This window comes from Schistocerca americana, chromosome 6, assembly GCF_021461395.2.
Source record: "Schistocerca americana isolate TAMUIC-IGC-003095 chromosome 6, iqSchAmer2.1, whole genome shotgun sequence".
Lineage (NCBI taxonomy): Eukaryota > Metazoa > Arthropoda > Insecta > Orthoptera > Acrididae > Schistocerca > Schistocerca americana.
Window position 1 is genome coordinate 553,673,401 of NC_060124.1, and position 20,799 is coordinate 553,694,199.

At 39.0% G+C, this 20,799-nt stretch overlaps 1 protein-coding gene across 1 annotated transcript in view; it reads right to left on the minus strand.

Annotated features, from left to right (window-relative positions):
• LOC124620281 (probable glutamate receptor) overlaps positions 1–19,166 on the minus strand; it is a 185,506-nt gene extending 166,340 nt beyond the window's left edge. Inside the window, exons 1-2 of the mRNA XM_047146949.1 lie at positions 18,999–19,166; positions 7,611–7,717 (exon numbers count right to left, since the gene is read on the minus strand). Of these exons, the coding sequence (XP_047002905.1) occupies positions 7,611–7,717; positions 18,999–19,166 (275 nt within the window). The remainder of the gene's footprint in view (positions 1–7,610; positions 7,718–18,998) is intronic.
• Between the last annotated feature and the right edge of the window lie 1,633 nt (positions 19,167–20,799).

Consider the following 20,799-nt stretch of genomic DNA (forward strand, 5'->3'; position numbering starts at 1 on the left):
TTGTGATAATATGAGAGCTATTAAGCTTGACAACCATAATGCCCCTAGTGTGAGACCGAAACATATTGACATAAAGTACTACTTTATCAGAGTTCATCTGGAGCAGGGAAGCATAACCATCAATTATCTATGCAGAGAAGGAATTATCAGATTTTATAACCAAGCCTCTCAATAAAGACAAGTTTCAGAAGTTGGTGAAACATTGTCTAACCTGTGAAGTGTTGTGTTTGGTATCTGAGAGATAGTTGTTCAAGGAGAGTGTTGGAGAAATGTGTGCATAGGACAATTTGTGATTAGTGCATTAGACCTCTGTGAAATATTCTGTGGGTGTTGATTGACAATGAGACCAACAGCATAGCCTATATGTAAAATATCTTCATGTGTTAATAAAATATAAGTTTTATCTTGCCCCTAAACAATTTTTCCACATCATTTCACATGCCAAACAAAGAATCCAACACTTTACCCACTTGCTGCTGTGATAATATCTCTCTTACACAATGAAACACCAACAATTTTACTTTTTATCAAGATTGATAAGGAAATTGGTATTATTATTAAAATAGTTTATTTTTGGTTAAATTGACAGGGAAGAACATTATAAATTTACAACTGTCCCTTGTGTATGTATAAGATGGATCCAGCATTGGCTGCAGCAACTGGCACAGCACCAGGTTTGTTGCAGTTCCTCACTGGGATTGGCAAGGGAATCCTCCTTAAAATTTTTAACTGGATATAAAAAGCTAGATAATTTCCTGACTTGTGAAATGAATCTATTTTAATTCCTCATTTAAGCCATGGAAGAATTGCATATGCCCAAGTAACAGACTTAGTGTTAGCCTCACAAGCCGTGTGGAGAAGGCCTTGGACCAGGCTGTCAGTTGCTGCTTATTTGGATCATAGAATTCAGGCAGCTCTCTAATCACCTTCAGTGTGAGTTCAAGAGCTATTGTTCAGTGTTCATAACCTTTCCCTATGAAGAAAGCTATGCAGTGGTTCTTCCTATGCAATTAACAGCTAACAGGTAATTTTTCAACTTAGAGAAGACTTTTGGCACTACTTGGACTTGAAGGCAACATCAGACAGTTCCACCATTGGGCTCCTGGAGATGTCTTCCTGTTTTGTTAAGGTCATTCTTCTCCCCATGATATTTCAGATATTGAGCCAGTGATGTGCTATCAGGTCATTTTATACAAGAGGAGGGTGCCCCTCAAGGTAGTTGTTTATGTATTTGTAACAACTATTAATAATACTATGTCTGCACTGAATTGCTCTTTATTTGTCAATGACTTTTCACTTTTTAGTTCATCTTCAAGTCTTGCAGGAGAGACATTCTGACAGATGACTGTTAAGAGACTGGAGGAATGAACACTAAAAACTAACAGAGAAATCTATGTTATCACCATGCTCTTAATCTTCCTGAATTAAAATTGGGGGACACAGTACTAAATTTTAGAGTCAGTGAGGTTTCGAGGCTTCACTTTTGATCAGAAACTTACATGGCTTTGAGACCTGAAGGATATGATAACACAATCCCTCAGATTCATTAACTGCACATTGGACATGGGGACAAACCAAGCCTGCCTGATTCCGTTTTATAGAGCTTCTGTGCAGTCCTAGCTTCATTATAAATGCATATTGCAGGGATCAACCAAATCATCATATAACATATTGGATACAGACCAACATGAGAGAATTAACAGAATGAGATTTTCATTCTGTAGCGAGTGTGTGCTGATATGAAACTTCCTGGCAGATTAAAACTGTGTGCTGGACCGAGACTCGAACTCGGGACATTTGCTCTTTTGCAGGCAAGTGCTCTACCATCTGAGCTACCCAAGTATGACTCACGCACCCATCCTCACAGCTTTACTTCTGCCACTACCTCGTCTCCTACCTTCCAAACTTTGCAAAAGCTCTTCTACGAAACTTGCAGAACTAGCACTCCTGAAAGAAAGGATATTGCGGAGACATGGCTTAGCCACAGACTGGGGGATGTTTCCAGAATGAGATTTTCACTCTGCAGCTCTGCAAGTTTTGCAGAATAGCTTCTGCAAAGTTTGGAAGGTAGGAGACAAGGTACTGGCAGAAGTAAAGCTGTGAGGATGGGGCATGAGACGTGCTTGGGTAGCTCAGATGGTAGAGCACATGCCCATGAAATGCAAAGATCCCAAGTTCGAGTCACAGTCCGGCACACAGTTTTAATCTGCCAGGAAGTTTCATGAGAGAGTTAAATTTGTCATTTGGGCATTTAGAATAAGACCAAAAGCCTCTGCACTGTGCATGGGGAGCCAGTACTTCAGCCCAGACAACAACTACTTATGGTATGACAAGCATACAGATTGCATTCTGTACTTCTGTGGCCTGCAAACAACACTGTTGCTTGCCTACCCATGGATCACCTTTTCAGTAAGCATTTGTGAGCAACAAGACAATTTGAGATGTGAGCAAAGAACCATCATTTAAAAATGGGTCAAGCAAATATTAATGTTTTATATAACTGCATCAAATCTCTGCAAATCACTGAGAAGTGCATGGCAGAGGGTTCTTCCCACAGTACGAGTTATTAGGACTTTCCCCATTCCATTCACATATGGAATGTGGGAAGAATGATTTCTTAAATGCCTCTGTACACACTGTAATCAGTCTAATCTTGTCTTCGCACTCTCTACAGTAGCAATATGTAGAAGGTTGCAGTATATCTCTAGATTCATCACTAAAAGTTGGTTTTTTAAACTTACTTAGTAGATGTTCATGGGACAGCTTGCTTTTGTCTTTAAGAGATGGCCAGTTAGTTTCTTTCAGCACTTCTGTGACACTTTCCCATTAGTTAAACAAACTTATGACCATTTGTGCTGCCCTTTTTTGCATATGTTACATATGCCCTGACAGCACTATTCGGTACAGGTCACACACACTTGCGCAATATTTGAATGTTGCCAAAGTTGGAGTGAATTCTTAATAGATCCATAATTATTTAAAGTATGACCAATTCAAGAAAATTAAACAGTTCAAATATGATTTACAGCTACTTATTTTGTAACAAGAGTGCTTTAAAGCACAAGCGGCACAACTCCACATTTCTTTTTTAGTTAGTGACAGGATCATGTGTAGAAACAATTATTTTGTTAACTGCACAAATGGTGTGAGTTGTAGTCACCTACCAACTGCACAGGTAGCAGCACAAGTGGTCCAATTGGGAGTTACACCACTAGACATGTCACTGTAATCCAGTTGTGTTGACACACTGAGTACATTTGTTGTGTATTTATCATCAGACTCAGACCTATCCAGTGCTGCAGGCAAGAGGTGGTTTTCTTTTATTTTTTGAGTAATTACTCTTAACTATTTAAAGTTTAATGTCTTTACAAGCTTTCATTACATCATAGTTTTGTATATTAAGTATAAATTAAGAGCCAAAACATGTTATATGATTAGAAAGTAAACGTGTGCACAGCATAAACTAAAAATGTGGTTACACCACTAGTCCTGTTAACATTTATGCCTAGGGTGTATAGAACAGGTTGTACTTCTGGGTGTCTGAGTCCATAACAGTAAGTAAAAGTAAACATAAAGTACAATAGAACCTGTATGTCTATTTCCTGTACCTTTATGAAAATCAGTGACTGATATGAATGTTCTGTAATTTTACAGGATTTACCTATAGTAATTTCTTTGTTTCAGAGGATGACAAATTCAATCAAAGTGATGGTGATGAAGCAGAAGCAGTTGTAGAGGGTTGACCAAAGAGATGCCAAAAAAGAAAAAGAAATGAGTGTAAACATGCTGAAGGAAAGAGAAAATATAATGCAGGGAAATCTTTCATCACAGGAAAAGCAAAAACTGTTGCAGGGAAAGAATTTAGTAATTCCAATTGCTGCTGTGAAAAATGTTTTAATAGAATTTAAGAGCAACCACAATGAAGTATGTTTGAGTCTTTTTAAAAAATTGGAACTTATTCTGCTCAAAATGCACAGACATGTGGCGTGGTAAAACAAGAAGCACCACAATTTCTTTGACCAGCAGTTAATGCCAAAAGGGAAAAATGTACTACTAATACATTTTATTTTACTATTGATGATAAAAGTGAAATTGTATGTAAAAGAATGATTTCTTGGAAACTTATAAAATATCTGATAGTAGAATGACCTGAGCCCTTAAGAAACTAAACTTTGCAGAGCCACAGGTGATGACAAATGAGGCAAGAAAGTTCCTGCAAACAAAACCCCTGAATAAAAAATGGTACTAGTAGGGGAGCACATCTCATCATTCCCCTCTTAGCACTCAAACTACAGATGAAGGCATAATCCAAACACTGTTATGTCAAAAAAATGGTTCAAATGGCTCTGAGCACTATGGGACTTAACATCTATGGTCATCGGTCCCCTAGAACTTAGAACTGCTTAAACCCAACTAACCTAAGGACATCACACAACACCCAACTGTTATGTCCAACAAAGACTTTTTGACTGTTGAGAGCCTACTAAAAAAATTACCAAAAGGAAGAAAGGCAGTGAGGAGTATCCTGTGTCAAGCTTAAACTTGCAGGCGGTCCAGCACCAGAAGAGTGAACTATTCACGATCCTTTTTAAGGGCACTCTTTCACAATACATGCAATTTTATAAGTTTTTTGTAGCTTTATGCCAGGATCTAAAGAAGGGAAACCTGTCAATATTTGTAACATCAATCAGGGGAAGCCATACAGAGATCTGCACCCTGTCACAAAGGGAAAAAAAATGACATGGTAGACCTTTCGGCAGACGTCCCCCTGGTTTATTACTACGAGAACCTTGTTTCCAGTGAGAATGCCATTGACTTGGGCCCACTACACAACTCAGATAAAAGTAGAAACAAACAGAGAAAAATCCAGGATGGAGTAATGACGATATTATGAAAAGGATAGTTGCTACTCACCATATAGCAGAAATGTTGAGTTGCCTACCCTCTCTCCACTTCATTCCTGTATGCTCTCACAAACATCACTTTACTGTCCCCCACCCTAACCCTTCTGTCCATCCCCCTACCTGCCCCAGCTTCCTCCTTACCTCCACCCTCAGATTGCTTCTCCCATTATGCGCAGCTGCTCACAGTCTGGCCTCGGCAGCCAGAGACTGTGTTCACATGTATGCGATACGCATTTGCATGTGTGCTTGTGTGTGTGTGTGCATGTGCGTGTGTGTGTGTGTGTGTGTGTGTGTGTGTGTGTGTGTGTGTGTGTGTTGTCTAATAATTCCCATAAAGGCCTTTTTGACTGAAAGCTTACTTGTTTGACAGTCTTTTTGTTGTGCCTCTCTGCATCTCTGCTATATAGTAAGTAACAATTATCCTTTATATTCATGATATTGTCAAACAAAAGCAATGATGATGAGTAGAAAGTAATGTTAACTGAGTGTGTTTAATTTATCAATACAGTATTTTTTTACTATCATGAATGTTTCTGTTGTCAACAAAATCTTCCATCTGGTTACAACACAAGTGGTATAACTACATTCAGACATTTGTACACAGACAAAAACATGGTAAATTTTCAAAAAAATGTAAATTTAAGTTAAAAATAAGTTTATTGTGGACATTTAAGATAAAAAACACAAAAAAGTACAACATGGATTTTTGTATAACAATTCTAATAAAACGTTAAATATCTCAAAATAAAGATGATGTGAGTTACACCCTTTTTGTTCTTTAAGGGGCTCCTGTATTAGCTGAGCACCACAATTTTAACATTGTGTATACAAACATGTCAACATGAGGAGATTTCTTAGGCTATGCAATCATTTTCCGTGATACTCTCTTCAGGAACCACCTGACATATATGTCTACAGTATAATACACTGACTTGTATCTAATTCTGAAGGCAATGGTGTAGGGAGCAACCAAGACAAGACCAAGGAATACTGTTTCTCATATGCTCCAGTTCCTGATTACTCTTTTTGCCCTTCAACAATTGCACCCAAGAGAAAAAATTATACATTTTACAATACATTGGAAGCAGACAGAATGCTACAGGGTATCAGCATATGTGAGAATAAAGCAAAATGAGCAAACTGACATAGCAGCCACGGACAACTCTTGTAGCCACAGATTAAACAATGTCTCTTGCAGACATAAACTCACTATTGAGCCAGAAGGTCATGCATCATTGGGGAGAAGAAAGACCAGAGTGAGGGATGTGAAACTGTTGATGGTGAAACTAAGTATCTATCCATGGCATTTCTGCTTCTGGTTACAGAAATAAGATCAAGCCGCACTCAACGATCTACATATAGCATATAGTCTCCTACACAAAGCTTCTTGCTCCAGCAAGAGGATCCATCCATTTGTACTGCCTGTGTTGTATGCATTTTGGTATGTAGAATTTTAATTGACTGATATTTATATTCTGACAAAAGAGCAACTGCAACTTTGTGTTGATCTTCCTTCAGTTTTGCTTATAAGCAAGATAAGTTGGGTAAAATTTATATAACTGTATGTATTGCCTAAACTCTTGTCTATGATCATATGCTGTAGCTTTTACTGTCACACAGACTGTCTGGCTCATCCTTTTTAGTCCAGTGATAAGCTAGTGTCATTTTCTACTGTTCTACTTTAGATTGTTCTTTGTACATTTCTATTTTTATTGAAAGTCTTAGAATTTAAAAAATAAATTGATTTCACAGTGTGAGTATGTGCATGGGAGGGGACATTTTAAGCTCTGGTATTTATCGAACTAGCATATTTTAATTCTTACTGACCATTTTTCAGTTTATCATTTCGTTTCTTTTAATCACACTCACCTCATAAGAGTAATTGTAGACACTTAAGACTTAGTTGTCATGTTCCACACAAATATATCATCATCATCAGACTATTATACTGGAACAAAGGAAATTACTCATATCATTTAAAACAGGCTGGGTTTAATGAGCTTTCCTTAGATTTGACATCATTTCATTTACATTTTGCCATTGCTTGGATAAAATAAATTTAGAATAAAAATATTTTCTTCTTTCTGCATGCAATCTTTAAACCAAGATGTCAGGTGATTTTACATTTGGCTTCAAAGTGAAAAACCTATCAACATACTGAGTTCATACTATATGGCTACCACACTTTAGTTCTGTATATTTTAATTTTCATGATGCAGAGTACTTCTAAAGTCTAACAATGTTCAAATTCTGATCATAGATCATCTGTTGAATGTAATCCATTAAACACTTGAAAAATCAATTAAACCCTTGAAAAAGGAAAGAAAAAAGCTCTTCAGAGATTCATCAAAAAGTGGTTGCATATTCCTTAGTCCTCAGTAATATAATATCTGGAAAGGCCTACTGCACAATAAGCTAATGCCATCCACACTAGTCAAAACTCTAAAATGAATGAAGAACAGAATTTTCATTCACTTTATTACTACAGAAAATTAAGTCTATAAAACAAAAATTGATGCTTCAGTTTGTCAGCAAAAACAAATACCTTGACCATGTAAATCTTAGTCCTACATTCCATTTAAGGATATTTATGTTACTGGCTTCTTTGCATAGAACAAGCATTTTTCAACTTATTGTCATTCCACATATAAAATACAAAAGTTCATTTTCACTACAGATTCATATTATAGATACTTTACTACTTACGTGGAATTTGTAAGCTCAATCAGAGTTCTGAACAAGTTCCCAAAAAATCCACCTGTGACTGCTTCCTTTCCATTTTCATGTCCAACTTGGATATAAAAGTTATTCACCTAAGAATAAAATGTATGATTTCATTATTGAGAGCTGTCTTGGAACTGTGATGATGATCAAGTTTAATTTCTGCATTTACATTTATACACATACTCTGCAAATCACTGTAAAGTGAGGATACTTAGCATGGTACCATATGTTAGGGTTTTTTCTCATTTCAGTTGTGTATGGTGTGCAGGAAGTTTGACTGCTTTGGGTGCCATAATTAGTCTCATTTTGTCTTCGTGGTCCCTACAGCAAGGAAACGTAGGACTCACATTATCTCTAGATTTTTCACTTAATACAGTTTCTTGAAATTTGTTAGACTTTTGAGGCATAATTTGAATCTGTCTTCAAGTGTCTATCAATTCATTTTCTTCATTACTTCCCATTATGCTCTCATGTCAGTCAAACAAACCTGTGACCAATTGTGCCACTCTTTGGGCAATATTCTAACATAGGACACACGAGTGATCTATAAGCAGTCTCCTTTGTAGGCTAACTGAGTTTTCCATTATCCTCCTAATGAACCATAGCCTTCCACCTGCCTCACCTACAGCTCAGCCCGTGTGATCATTACACCTAGATATTTGCATGGGTTGACTGATTCTAAACGTCATCTTCAAAACAGAGAGACAGATGAGGGAGCAAGGACAGATAGTACATCTTGCTGTAAGGCACTGTTGCCACTGGTTTATACACCCATATATACACTGACACATATGTGAAGTAAGCAATAAGTGAAAATGTTAATAATAAAGAAGGTACATCTACTCACCAAGTAGTATTATGTTAAAATATAATAAAATATGTATGCAAAATACCAGGTGCTAATTCTTCTGGCAGTACAGAGCCTAAGTTTGGAGGAAAAGTGGCAGCTTACCAGACAAGAAATATGGAAGGAAATGACTTGGTATTGCAGAAGGTTTGCTAAGGCTTTAGAAGTAGCAGAAAGCATACAAGGCAAATCAGAGATGAGTGGAAATATATCATAAATGAGGCAAAAAGAGAGTCAAATCTAGTGTGGGAAAGAGAGAGATAGAGAATTTAAAATATTGATATGAAAAGAAAAGATATTGAAAAACTCAGATAAGAAAAGGAGAATAAGACCAAAAAATTACATGTGGCCAGTTAGGTACTGAGAACTAAGCACATGCTGTAACACAAGTCTCTTTTAAAAGTTCTGAGGAACTGACATTGGGAGTGAGAATCAAAACAGTACACGTTACATCACAGTCATGATTAATGCATGCTCTGCAACAGGATGCTGTCTATTGACACCATATGCTTTTTGTGAAAGTTTGCTTTTAACCTGATTGATTGACTGATTGATTGATTTCTTTATTAATCCATGTAACAATTTACATTGTGTGGATTTCATCAGCAAAATCATATACAATATAAAATACCTACAATTTATACACATAAAATTAATATTTACACACATTTTTGAGGTATCTTACATTTGTTTTATATCCTTATCTAATTTTCTTATGGTACTGTACAATTCTGGATTTCATATTATAATTATTTCCTCATGTATTACAATGCAGGCTACTTTAATTACACTACATATTTTAATTCAGATAGTCTGTTACTGCGTAATAATTTTTATTTAATAATTTTTTTATTTTTTATTTTTTTTTTTTTTTTTTTTTTTGTTTTGTTTTGTTTTGAACTGTTCAATTGTTTCAATATCTTTTATATTTTGGATTTATTTATTATATAATTTAACGGCATTGTACAACAAGCTCTGCTGAGTTTTAACTTTATTTTTCCTCTCTAGATGCAGATTATATTGGTTTCTAGTTTCATAGCTGTGTTCTAAAGAATTTTTCATATAGCAGTCAATATTATTATTATTATTATTATTATTATTATTATTATTATTATTACATACATAATACTTTGAAAAATGTATTCACAGGGGACAGTTAGGATTTCCAGCTTTTGGAAATGTTGAAGGCAGTGAGCCCTACTACCACTCTTGGTTATTATACGAATTGCTTTTTCTGTAATTTGAAAACTGTTTGAATATTTTTACTGTTGACTCCCCAAAATATTATTCCATAGGTAATAACAGAGTGGATATAAGAAAAATATACAGATCTGACACATGTAGTATCACACACTGCAGTCAGAATTCCAAGAGTATAGCATGCTGTAGCGATTCTGTTACTAAGTATTTTAATATGTTCTTCCCACTTTAACTGACTCTCAACATGCATACCAAGAAATTTTGTGTAGTCTACACATTCTATAGTTTCATCGTTTAACTTAAAGTTGTTATAGTGTGGTTTTTTGCAGACATAGAAGTTAACAGCATTTGTTTTTTTTTTTTTTTTTTAATTCAGTGTTAGTTTATTATTGGATGCCCACTCATGTACACTGTTTAGTGTTTGTTCGGGTTTTTTTTTTCAGTGCATCTGGTGATTTGTCACTGATTAGAACATTTGAGTCATCTGCAAACAATATTGTTTGTCCATGCTTGGTGCTCTGTGGGAAGTGATTTATGTAAATGAGGAATAGTAGTGGGCCAAGGACACTACCCTGTGGGACACCTATATTTACATAATTTGGGTCTGAAGTATACTTTACAATGTAGTTTGAGCAACTTGAAAAATGTTAGATTTCAGTTATCTGTCTTCTATTTTTAGATATGACCGGAACCACTTTTTCACAAGCTCCCTTATTCCCAGTTCATCTAACTTATTTAACAATATGTTGTGGTCTACTGTATCAAGCGCTTTGGTTAGATCAAGAAATATACCTGTTGCGTCGTTCCCTTTATCTAATGCTTCTAGAATGTGAGGTGTGCTGTTGCTGATTCTGTGCTTTTTCCTGATCTAAATCCAAACTGGTCAACAGACAGTAAGTTGTATTTATTTAAATAATTCATTAGCTATCTTTCATAATAGTTTCTAATATTTTTGCAAAACATAGAGTGAAGAAATTGGCCTACAATTTTCAGTTTTTCCTGCATCACCTTTTTTGAAGAGAGGTAGTAATTTAGCATATTTTAAATAGTCTGGAAAGTAGCCCTGCTTGAAAGATTGATTTATAATATCAAGTAAAGGTGGAAGTAGGCTCTTGATATAGTCCTTAATTATAAAAATGGGGACTTCATCCAGACCAGCTGAGTTTTTGTTTTTCAGTTTGCTGACTGATTTATAGACTTCTTCCTGTGTTGTAGGGAATAACACCATTGAGTGTGATACACCATTATTTGGCTTTTTGGCCTAGGGGCTGTTAGAAAATTTTCCTGTAATTTTATTCCTATGCTACTAAAGTAATCATTTATATAGTTTGCCAAACATATTGGGTCTTTTATTAGAGTCCCTTCCTCTTCGATTTTCAAGTTTGACAGATTCATTTTCCTGGTACCAGTTTCCTGCTTCACAATCTTCCATACTGCCTTATTGTTGTTTTCAGCAGAGAGCACCAGTTTGGAGTTATGAGCTCTCTTTTCTGTAAGCAATATTTTCCTATATGTTTTCCTATATCTTTTACAAAAGAGTGAGAAAGCAGGATTAGTTTGGCTGTGTTTAATGGAGCTCAGGTACTTTAGTGTTTCAGACGATTTTTTGATGCCTTTTGTGATCCACTTGTTTTTTCCTGCTGTTGATAATGGACATAATACTTTAGGAAATGTTTCTTCAAAATTTAATTTAAACAATGTCATGAAATTTTTGAATTTTTCATTTGCATCTACCTCTGAATATACTGAGTCCCATGTTTGTCCTGCTATCTGTTTGGCAAACTCATGTTTATTTTGTTTAGAAAAAATTCGTCTGTAAATATGCATTTTCTTTGTTTCTTCTGGAGCCACTTTTATATTAATGATGTGATCTGAGTGATCAAATAATCCTAGCTCTGCTACCACCACCTCACAGTTTTCTTTGCCTAAACCTGTTAATACCCGATCAACAGGTGTCTTTGAGTATTTTGTTATTCTGGTTGCACTGTTAACCATTGGAACTAGATTGAAACTTTGAGCAAGACTTTGTAATGAGTCCCATGTAGAATCAGGATTCAGTTTATCTACATTTAGGTCTCCACATATGAGAATGTGGTTCTTTGGAGTGGATATCTTATCAAGAACATGATTAAGTTTGGAGAAAAAGATGTTGAAGTCTCCACTAAGAGATCTGTATATACATAAGATAATCAAATTCCTACACCTGTATTGGTCCCTGATTTCAACTGCCGCCAGTTCAAAATGCTGCTCTTCACTGATTACACCTAAATCACTTCTGGTCTTATACTGATAATTTTGTTTTGCATAAATACAGCACCCTCCACACTTCATAGAAGTCCTACAGTATGCACATACTAAATTATAAGACTGCAAGACTAATTGACTAATTTCAGCCTCATTGCACCAATGCTCAGTGAGACAATCAACTGAGCACTCTGTAGACTCCAGCTCCACTTCTAGCTGTTGGGTCTTATTTGCTAGGGAACATATAGTTCGGTGAACAACTTTTAAGTAATTTTTGCCAAAACTATTTGCATTCCCACTTTTTTTCATTTTAATGTTGTTCTGTGTTGGTTCAACTGCTTCCTTATTATGATTACACTCGTGTTTTTTGTTTGCTTATGGTATTGTTGGATAGTCTCCCCATGCAGACCGTATTAGTTTCCCTTATTTTTTATAATTTTACATAAGTCCAGGAGCATTTTGCTGAAAGTCATTGCACCTAGTCTGTTTAGGTGCAGGCCATCCCTACCCAGACATTTGTTGTTGAGAAATTTATTTGGGTCATTAAATGCAACACCAAGTTCGTCATAGACAAGCTGGTCGTTATTTTGTCAAATAATGACATTTTTGAAGAGCCAGTGCTGTTGTGTGTCACAGAGTGTTTATAATGTACAGAAGCAACCAACCACAATTTAGTTTTGGTTTACCTTAATGAAAAATCACCATTACTGGTTTCAAATTTGCACGTTTGTCATCATATGGCTCACATGATTTTATCAGAACACACTGTACTTGATTTATTTGTATGTGTGTTGCCCTGGGACAAATGAATCAGATGGTAGTACTACAATGTTATGCAGTTATGATGAATAATCACACAACACTGATACAATGTAGTGTACTTTTACTAACAAAAGGAGTGTACACTTCAGGAACATCCAAATGCAACACATTTATAAGGTGAACAAGAGTCAGAGGGTTTTGTGCAAGATCCTGGTTGACTGCCAGTGATGATGTTTGTCAGTACAATGTTCCCACAACATGATGTGTTGATTTACAGGTGGTTTACCCTATCATAAACAAAAAATAATGATTTCAAACTGAATTTCAATTGATCATGGGACAGGTCACATGTAAATCAATGTACAATGTGTTTTGAAACAAGTATCCAAGACATCTAACAGTGGATGTTTAAATTAGCTGCTGTTTTAAAAAAGTAAACCAAAACAAAATTGTTACTGGTTACTCATATATGCTATAAATATGCTGCCTGCATGTTATGCACATGACGTACCTGGTGGTTGCCACTGAAATATAAAATGCTGGATGATAGTCACACATAAAATGGTATAAGCATGATTTTTTCACAAGGACCTCTTCCTTTGAGAGTACATTTTTCTCATAAAAGAGCAAAAGTAATTTTAAGAAGGATGCATAGGAGAATTTCACCAGGGATAACCAAACAGATAATATCAAATGAAAGTATTAATTCTCTACCATATCAATTAACCTTTTGAACATTAGACCTAAGATTGAACCGTGTCACATACAGTTTCATACAGAAACACAGTCTGAGACACCACCACTCATACAAAGCCACCTCTTACCAGCTTTGTAACAGTTCTTGGCATACTACATTGCTTCACCATACTTTCTTGAGTTCTTACCACATGGCTACAACCTATCCATCATCATGATAGTTACCTAAAAATCAGCTCACATTGTGGTGAAACTTGTCAGTAACATCATTGCTTCATTGTCTTGAAAAAATATTTTGACAAGTTCCCTACTTTCTGTGTTCAGGAAAAGTCCAGATTTCTCTATGGACTGTGCTCCTTCTTTGCCTAACGAATATTTCAGACCAACTGTATATCTCTGGAAATGTGATCCTGGCCTGGGATGTAGTTGGGGGGGGGGGGGGGGGGAGGGGAGTCAGGCAGTGTCTAAGAGCCCATTCATGGTGCTGTCTGTCTCTTCCATCCACCATTTTTTTTTTATTGCAGCATCAGAAGCCAAACATTACATTTGATGTCTTGCTCCATCTTTATTCTTTCCATTGCCCACTACTTTACTTTTCTCTCTGAGTAGAGAATTTCTCACAGGTCCTGTTAAGTTGGCAAACATAACTGCAGAAGGCACAAGCTCCTGGCACCAGGGCAGTGAGAACAGTACTGCCAGATAGAACCATCCCTAAGTACTTAGGAATGGTAAAATAAAAGGGAGAAGATAAAGTAAAAGTTACAGTAACATAAAAGGTAAGGTAAGATAAAATGTTAGATAACGTAAAGTCTAAGGTGAACCAAGAAGTAAGGTAAGAGATATAGTAAAAGGTAAGGTAGGGTGAAAGGTAAGTGAGCAATAGTAACCATTAAATGAAGCAACAAGTTTACTGTTACCAGTTACCATTTTATTTATTTCCATAACGCGTTTCAAAGGTTTAAGCCTCCATCATCAGGTGGATTTACATTAGTTAGTATGACATTTGTGTGTGTGTTGTGTTACAATTTTTTGGAGGAAATTGTGGTGCTGCCTCCAGTGGTCACAGGTTCCTTTTGCTGTTGTAATACATCACATGTATACTGTCACATTTGTAAACATTTGTTTACACACAGTGGTCACATAGTGGTCACAGGTTCCTTTCACTGTCATAACAAATCACATGTATAGTGTCACATTTGTAAAACATTTGTTTACAAATGTAACAGTATATATGTGATGTGTTATGACAGCGAAAGGAACCTGTGACCAATGGAGGCAGGGCCACTAGTTCCTCCAAAAATCGTAACACAACACACACAAATGTCATACTAACTAATGTAAATCCACCCAATGATGGATGTTTAAACCTTTGAAACATGTCATGGAAATAAATAAAATGGTGACTGGTAACAGTAAACTTGTTGTTTCATTTAATGTCAATAACAGTCACGGTAAAGCCTAACCTAAAATGTTCGCATTTAAAGCAAAAGTAAACAATTTACATAGTCATTCAAGCCCATTGTAGTTAATTTAATCCACTAACATAAACAGTTATAATACTCAGTCCTTATAGAGAGAGCTCTATGTTTCAATTTCATCCCTGCCATTGGTATCTTTATATGTCTTGACACTTGCTAGATTAATAAAGTTCTTGCTGCTAACTCATTCTTCCCATTACTGTGTTTCCTCCACTGCAATTGTGAGGTCTATGCCAGCAATTTTTGGAAGATCCTTCATGTTTACTAAAACATGAAAAACATTAGCTATAGTATGGTAACGGAAAATAGTTCAGCATTATAGAAATGTATATAAGCCACTATTCATTAAAACTGTAGCACCAGGAAGAACAGAAAATTACAAAATTTTACTTGTTGTCCATAGACAGAGTTGCTAGAATGACACATGAATAAAAATCATAGATGATTTTGAGGTATACAGGGTGCTACATGTACTACATACAGCTGTCAACTATGGCACTGAGAATAGTTCTAACTTATCTCAGCATCGAGTTAATAGATACAGACATTATTCCTCACTGCTTCAACTCTATGCCAGAGTTGCCAGCTGTAGTGGCTGGTAAGTACTGGTGTGCCATGCTCTTGGGAACCTATGACCAGATGTCTTCAGGAGAACATGCTGGATGCAGCAACAGTTAAACACCCTCTGCATCTGGGTAGATCAGGACAGTGTGGGCAACACACACACTTGTATAACCTCATGGGAAGATAACATGTCAGAGACCTGAAAGATAGGGCACAATGACCTGCCTTAACACATCAGAAATACACTTTCAGAAAATCAAATTATTGCACTCTTTTAGAGGTTTTGAGTTCACTCAAGAAATATATGCAGAAGTGCTATTTACCTGTAAGTGTAATAAAATGATTACATTTACAGGTCGATAGCACAAGTGGTTCTGACGTCCCAGGTATCGACCCATGCTGAAACATCCATATTATTATGTGGTGTAGCCTCCATGGGTGGCGGTTCAGGCACTGACTCTAGCATCCCATTGATCATACAGATGGCAAGAGCTGTCGTGTGGTTCATTGTACCATGCCTGCTCAACCTGTTCATGTAGTTCTGTAAGAGTTGTCAAGCTGACGAGTCGCACAAGGCACTTCTCATCCCATCGTATCTCACATATGCTTAATTGGAAATGAGTCTGGAGATTGTGTTGGACAGGAAAGTTATTGCACATCTTACAGAGCACACTGGGTTCCATTGGGCAGTTTGTGGGCAAGCATTATTTTTGGAACAACATATTCTACAAACATTCTGTATGTACCGAACACTGATTGGCATCTCCTCCAGGAACACCAAAGATGAAAGAGAGTTGTAGCTTATCACATCCCAGACCATAAGGGTAAAGGCAGTGTGTCTTAGACAAATGCACTCTATGAGACAGCATTCGTCAGATACATGTCATACATGCAAACAACCAACAGCTGTAGGCAGGCAGAATCTGCTTTCATTGCTGAAGAACACGATGCACCATTTCATCTTCCAAGTGATCCTGTAATGGCACCAGTCAAGATGTTCATGTCAGTGCTGTGGTATGAGTGGAACATGAGACCACTGCTAATAATCTGTTAGTTCACAACAGTTGGTGTTGACACATCTGGGCTCACAACTCCTCTTATCTGTACTGTGGTAGCTGTACAATTTGCCACTGGTGCCCTTACAATACAATGATCCTGGTGGGCATCTGTGCTGTGTGGACATCCAGAACTTCATCTGCAGCTGTGAGAATGTTCATGCAACCACTGATACCACCACTGTTGCACAATTGACGCAGCATGGGCAACCTGTGTGGCAATTTTCCAAAAGGAAAATACCACCACTTGGAGGGTCACAAAGTGACTATTTTCAAAGTCACTTGGTTGGCTGTAGGAAGCACAAGTGCATCTCTAGGCATGGTTGCCTGCTTCCTTCACACATTACATCACATGGAGCCTTCTGGCTGTGAGCATTCCCTATTAACAGGTACACATAGATTGCTGTCTCTGAATTAAAATCAACATAATCTTTCCAGGTTTACTAATCTCTTTTTCCCAACTGTGTATGATACCTGTTGCCAAAATTAGGAGCTATGTGAACCAGAGTGATCATGTAACACACCAAACACCACATCATACCTTCATGCCAGGTGCTGAGCCTGTGTAATGATGATTAAAGCAATCTGGCCATGTTCATTCCCCTCAGGGCTTTCTCACATGAATAAATCCATTGTGACTGGTGTATACAGAATCAGAACTCAACAGAGAAGACACTGGTGCCATTCCTATATCTAGGTTTGTCTTTGGGTGCACCACTGTTGGCCCACCACTCTCTGTTGCTGCATCAAGGGAACTTGTAATGGTGGTCATTGTTCTAACAGTCCGTGGGTGTCCACATGACATTGCACTTTCCCTGCAGGTACTTGTCTTCCTGCAGACTCATTACCTGACTTAAGATAAGTTATGTGCCTGTAAAGTCATACACAGCCAAACAAACAATGTGTCCATCCTCTCTTGCACTAGATGCTCAGGATTGCCAAGATTCTGCATGATGTTGAGCATTGTCCTCTTGAACCCACTGACCCCATATTCATACGGCTGTTGTGGTATCCTGAACAATGTGAGTAATGATATTGAAGGAATGATTTATGTTGCCTTCTATACTCCTAAGGGGCATACATGCCTAAGTGGTTGGCCAGTTAAGGAAGATGACAATAAATGGTGGAGTGCACTGGACAAGCTGTGTGGGCTGGTTCTAACATATTATACCTAAAAGCTAATGACTACAGTAAAAAGTAAACAAGATAATATGTTTTAATCAAGGAGGACCTCATAAGGGTTGGGACTATGGACTAGGTGGGCCACTAATGGTTTGGAATCATCTGGTGGCTCAGAAAAACCCACTACAATGGCGAGCTTAGTGGCAAATGGGGTGCCAAAAGGGCTGGGGGCAGAATAGCAATAAACCTGCCAGGTACACCTGGCACTCACTGCACTTCACTGCATTATTTGCACTGCACTGCATGAAGTATTCCAACTGCTGATACTGGGAGCGTGAACCAGGCTCCCAGCATCAAGCTTCATACACCTATAGGCAACAGAAGCAGCTCAAGGAGGCACAGCTGGTGTGGAAAAACTCAGTAGCACTCCTCTTGTTAAAAAAACTGTGACAGAACACTGACACCAAATGTGGGATAAGAATTCTTCAGTTTTTGCATACTGCCACAAAATTTGGCAGACAACAACTCAAGCCACATGGCATTGGGCGGGCAAGCTGCCAAGAGCATGGCCGGGGGAGTCTGGACTGGGTAGGCCACAAATCCTTTACAGTATTTGTTTGGCATTGACTGATGGCCCAGAAAAACCTGTTATAATCAGGCTTTTTAAACCCATAGTCAATAGAAGCGGCTCAAGGAGATGCAGCTCAGGAAGATGGCATGGAAAAATATGGTAACACTCCTCTTGGTAAACACACTGTGACAGAATACTGACAGCAAATGTGGGATAAGACTTCTGCAGTTCGTGCATATCCCGGCAAAAAGTGGCAGATGACAAGCCATGTGGCATTGCATGGGTGAGCTGCTGAGAGCACAGCTCTAGGTGTTACCTCATTTGAGCAGAACAGGAGAATGCTCGAGCGATGGTTTGGCATGCCTCACATCCAGAAAGTGTGACCATCTAAGTTCTTCCTCCAGTGGAAGTGACCAGTGAGGATGTTGGGGCGCTGGTTTCCAGTCTGCATAGCCCAATGGAAGAAGTTACCACACAGTTCCCCCTTTTGAGAGGAAAACACCGATGTCAACCAAACCGCACAGAGCGGTGTTTGAAGGCGAATGATAATGCTTGCTGGGGAGGGGGCATGCTTACGCTTGTGCTGTGGTTTCCCATGAGAGGAGAGGCATGGGCAGCTCCTGCACATGGCGTTGGGAGTGTGTGAAGTAGCATCATTGCTTCAGTTGTGCAGGTGCTAGTGGTAGTGGTGACAACACTCTCTTGGGTGTGGCAGGTGCCTGTGGAGGCGGGGTGCTGTCTACATTGGCTGGCAGCTGCAAAAAGGTACTATGATGTTGATGTCCCAGGCACTGTGGCATGTGTCACTCATGTAGTCGGTTAGTGATGAACCAGAGGCAGCGTCGGCTGGTAGTGTGTCGAATACGGCGTCAGGAGTGGCAATGCCGGTGGCACGTCGGGGACAGCACAAAGGACAGTGTTGGCCTGCATCATATTGGGTGTGGTGCTGATGGTGCTGCAGCTGGATCCAGTGCCAGGTGGTAGCAGCTCCTCCTCCATGGTACATTCTCTTTGGTTGGAGGGCGCTCTAGGATGTAGGCTGGCTTGAGCCTGTCCATGGAGATGGTTGTCACAGTCCCATTCAGACAAATGGAGAATGTCTTGTCCCCATATCACAGCATCTTGTGCAGGCCTGAATAATTATGGCAGAGTAGTGGTTGGTATGCATCCACCCGAAGCGTGACATGTGTGCACCCAGTGAGGTCACAGTGGATGAAGGTACGGTGCTCACAATGGCATTGTGGAGGTGTTGGTTGCAGCTGGACCATGTAGCCCTGGAGCTGCTGCATGAAACCTGGGATGGTGCAGTGAGGAGGGAGTGGGGTCACTTCCAAAAAACTGCCAGGAATGGCAAGTGGCTGTCCATAAACCAGCTTGGCAGCAGAAGTTCCCAGGTCAGTGTTGTGTGCAATCTGCAGGCCTAGAAGTACCAGGGGTAGGGCAGTGGGCCATTCAGGAGATTAACGTGTAAGGTAGCTTGAAGTGTGCAGTGGACACCACCATCATGCAATTTGCTGCAGGGTGGTAGCTGGTGGTATGGTGGAAATTGGAGCCACTGGTGGCTTTCAGAGATCAGAAGAGGGTCGAGGTGAACTGTTGCCCATGATCAGTATTGATGTTGTGTGGGCAACAGAAGCAGGACACCTAGGTCTGAACAAAGGCTGCAGCCACACTTTCAGCTGAAATGTTGGGGATTGTGTGGCCTCTGGCCACCTAGTAAATCTGTCAGTAATTCTCAGCAACTATCAGAGGATAGTGGACTGACAATGTCAAGGTGAGCTTGTGTGAACCGGTGTTGTGTGGGAGGAATGGCAACCACAAGGGAGTGAACATGTTGTCCGACGTTGGTGCACTGGCACTGTTTCATGAGGTTAGCGGAAGTGAGGGTGCCTAGGCATTCAAGTCCTTGGACATGGTCAAATGGCACTTTTTGGAAGGTAGGAGGGAGAAAGGGGCAGGGGCAATTGTTGGAACCATCAGGTCATGAAAATTCATCAGGACACCACATCAGATCTTATGGTTGGAGCGAGATATGGATGTTGGCTGGAGGTTCAGTCCAGAGTCTGCATTCTGAAGGGCATGGGCCAGGTCTGGGTCTTCCTCTTGAGCAGCTGCCAGGGCACTGTAGTCTAAGGGTTGGGTGATGGCGCAGAAGTAGCTAAGGCAATCTGCTGCAGTGTTGTGGATGCCAGCAACATGCTGGACATTGGTAGTGAATTGTGCACTATGCTCGTGTAACCTAAACTGTTGAGCTGAGATCTGGTCTGCAAAAATCAGAGGTGAGGGGGCAGTTGTCTGTGAAGTTCATAAAGACAAGTCCCTTGACTGAAGATTGGAAGCAGTGGACAGCTTCATGGACCACGTGCAGGTTGCAGTCATAGGCACCCCAGCGGTATTGTGTATCAGAAAGCTTGGATATGAAGAAGGCAAGCAGTTGGCAGATGTTGTCCATGTATTGTTGTAGGATGGCTCTGATGGCTGTCAAGCTCATATCCATCACTTGTGCGAGGGGAGTATTAGGGTGGGGCTGGGCCAAAAGGGCCACACTGTCGAGGTCCCATTCTGTTTTTTTGATGCTCTCGATTGTGGCCTTAGTCCTAGGAACCAGCTTGGTGCCTTTGTTTTTATCATC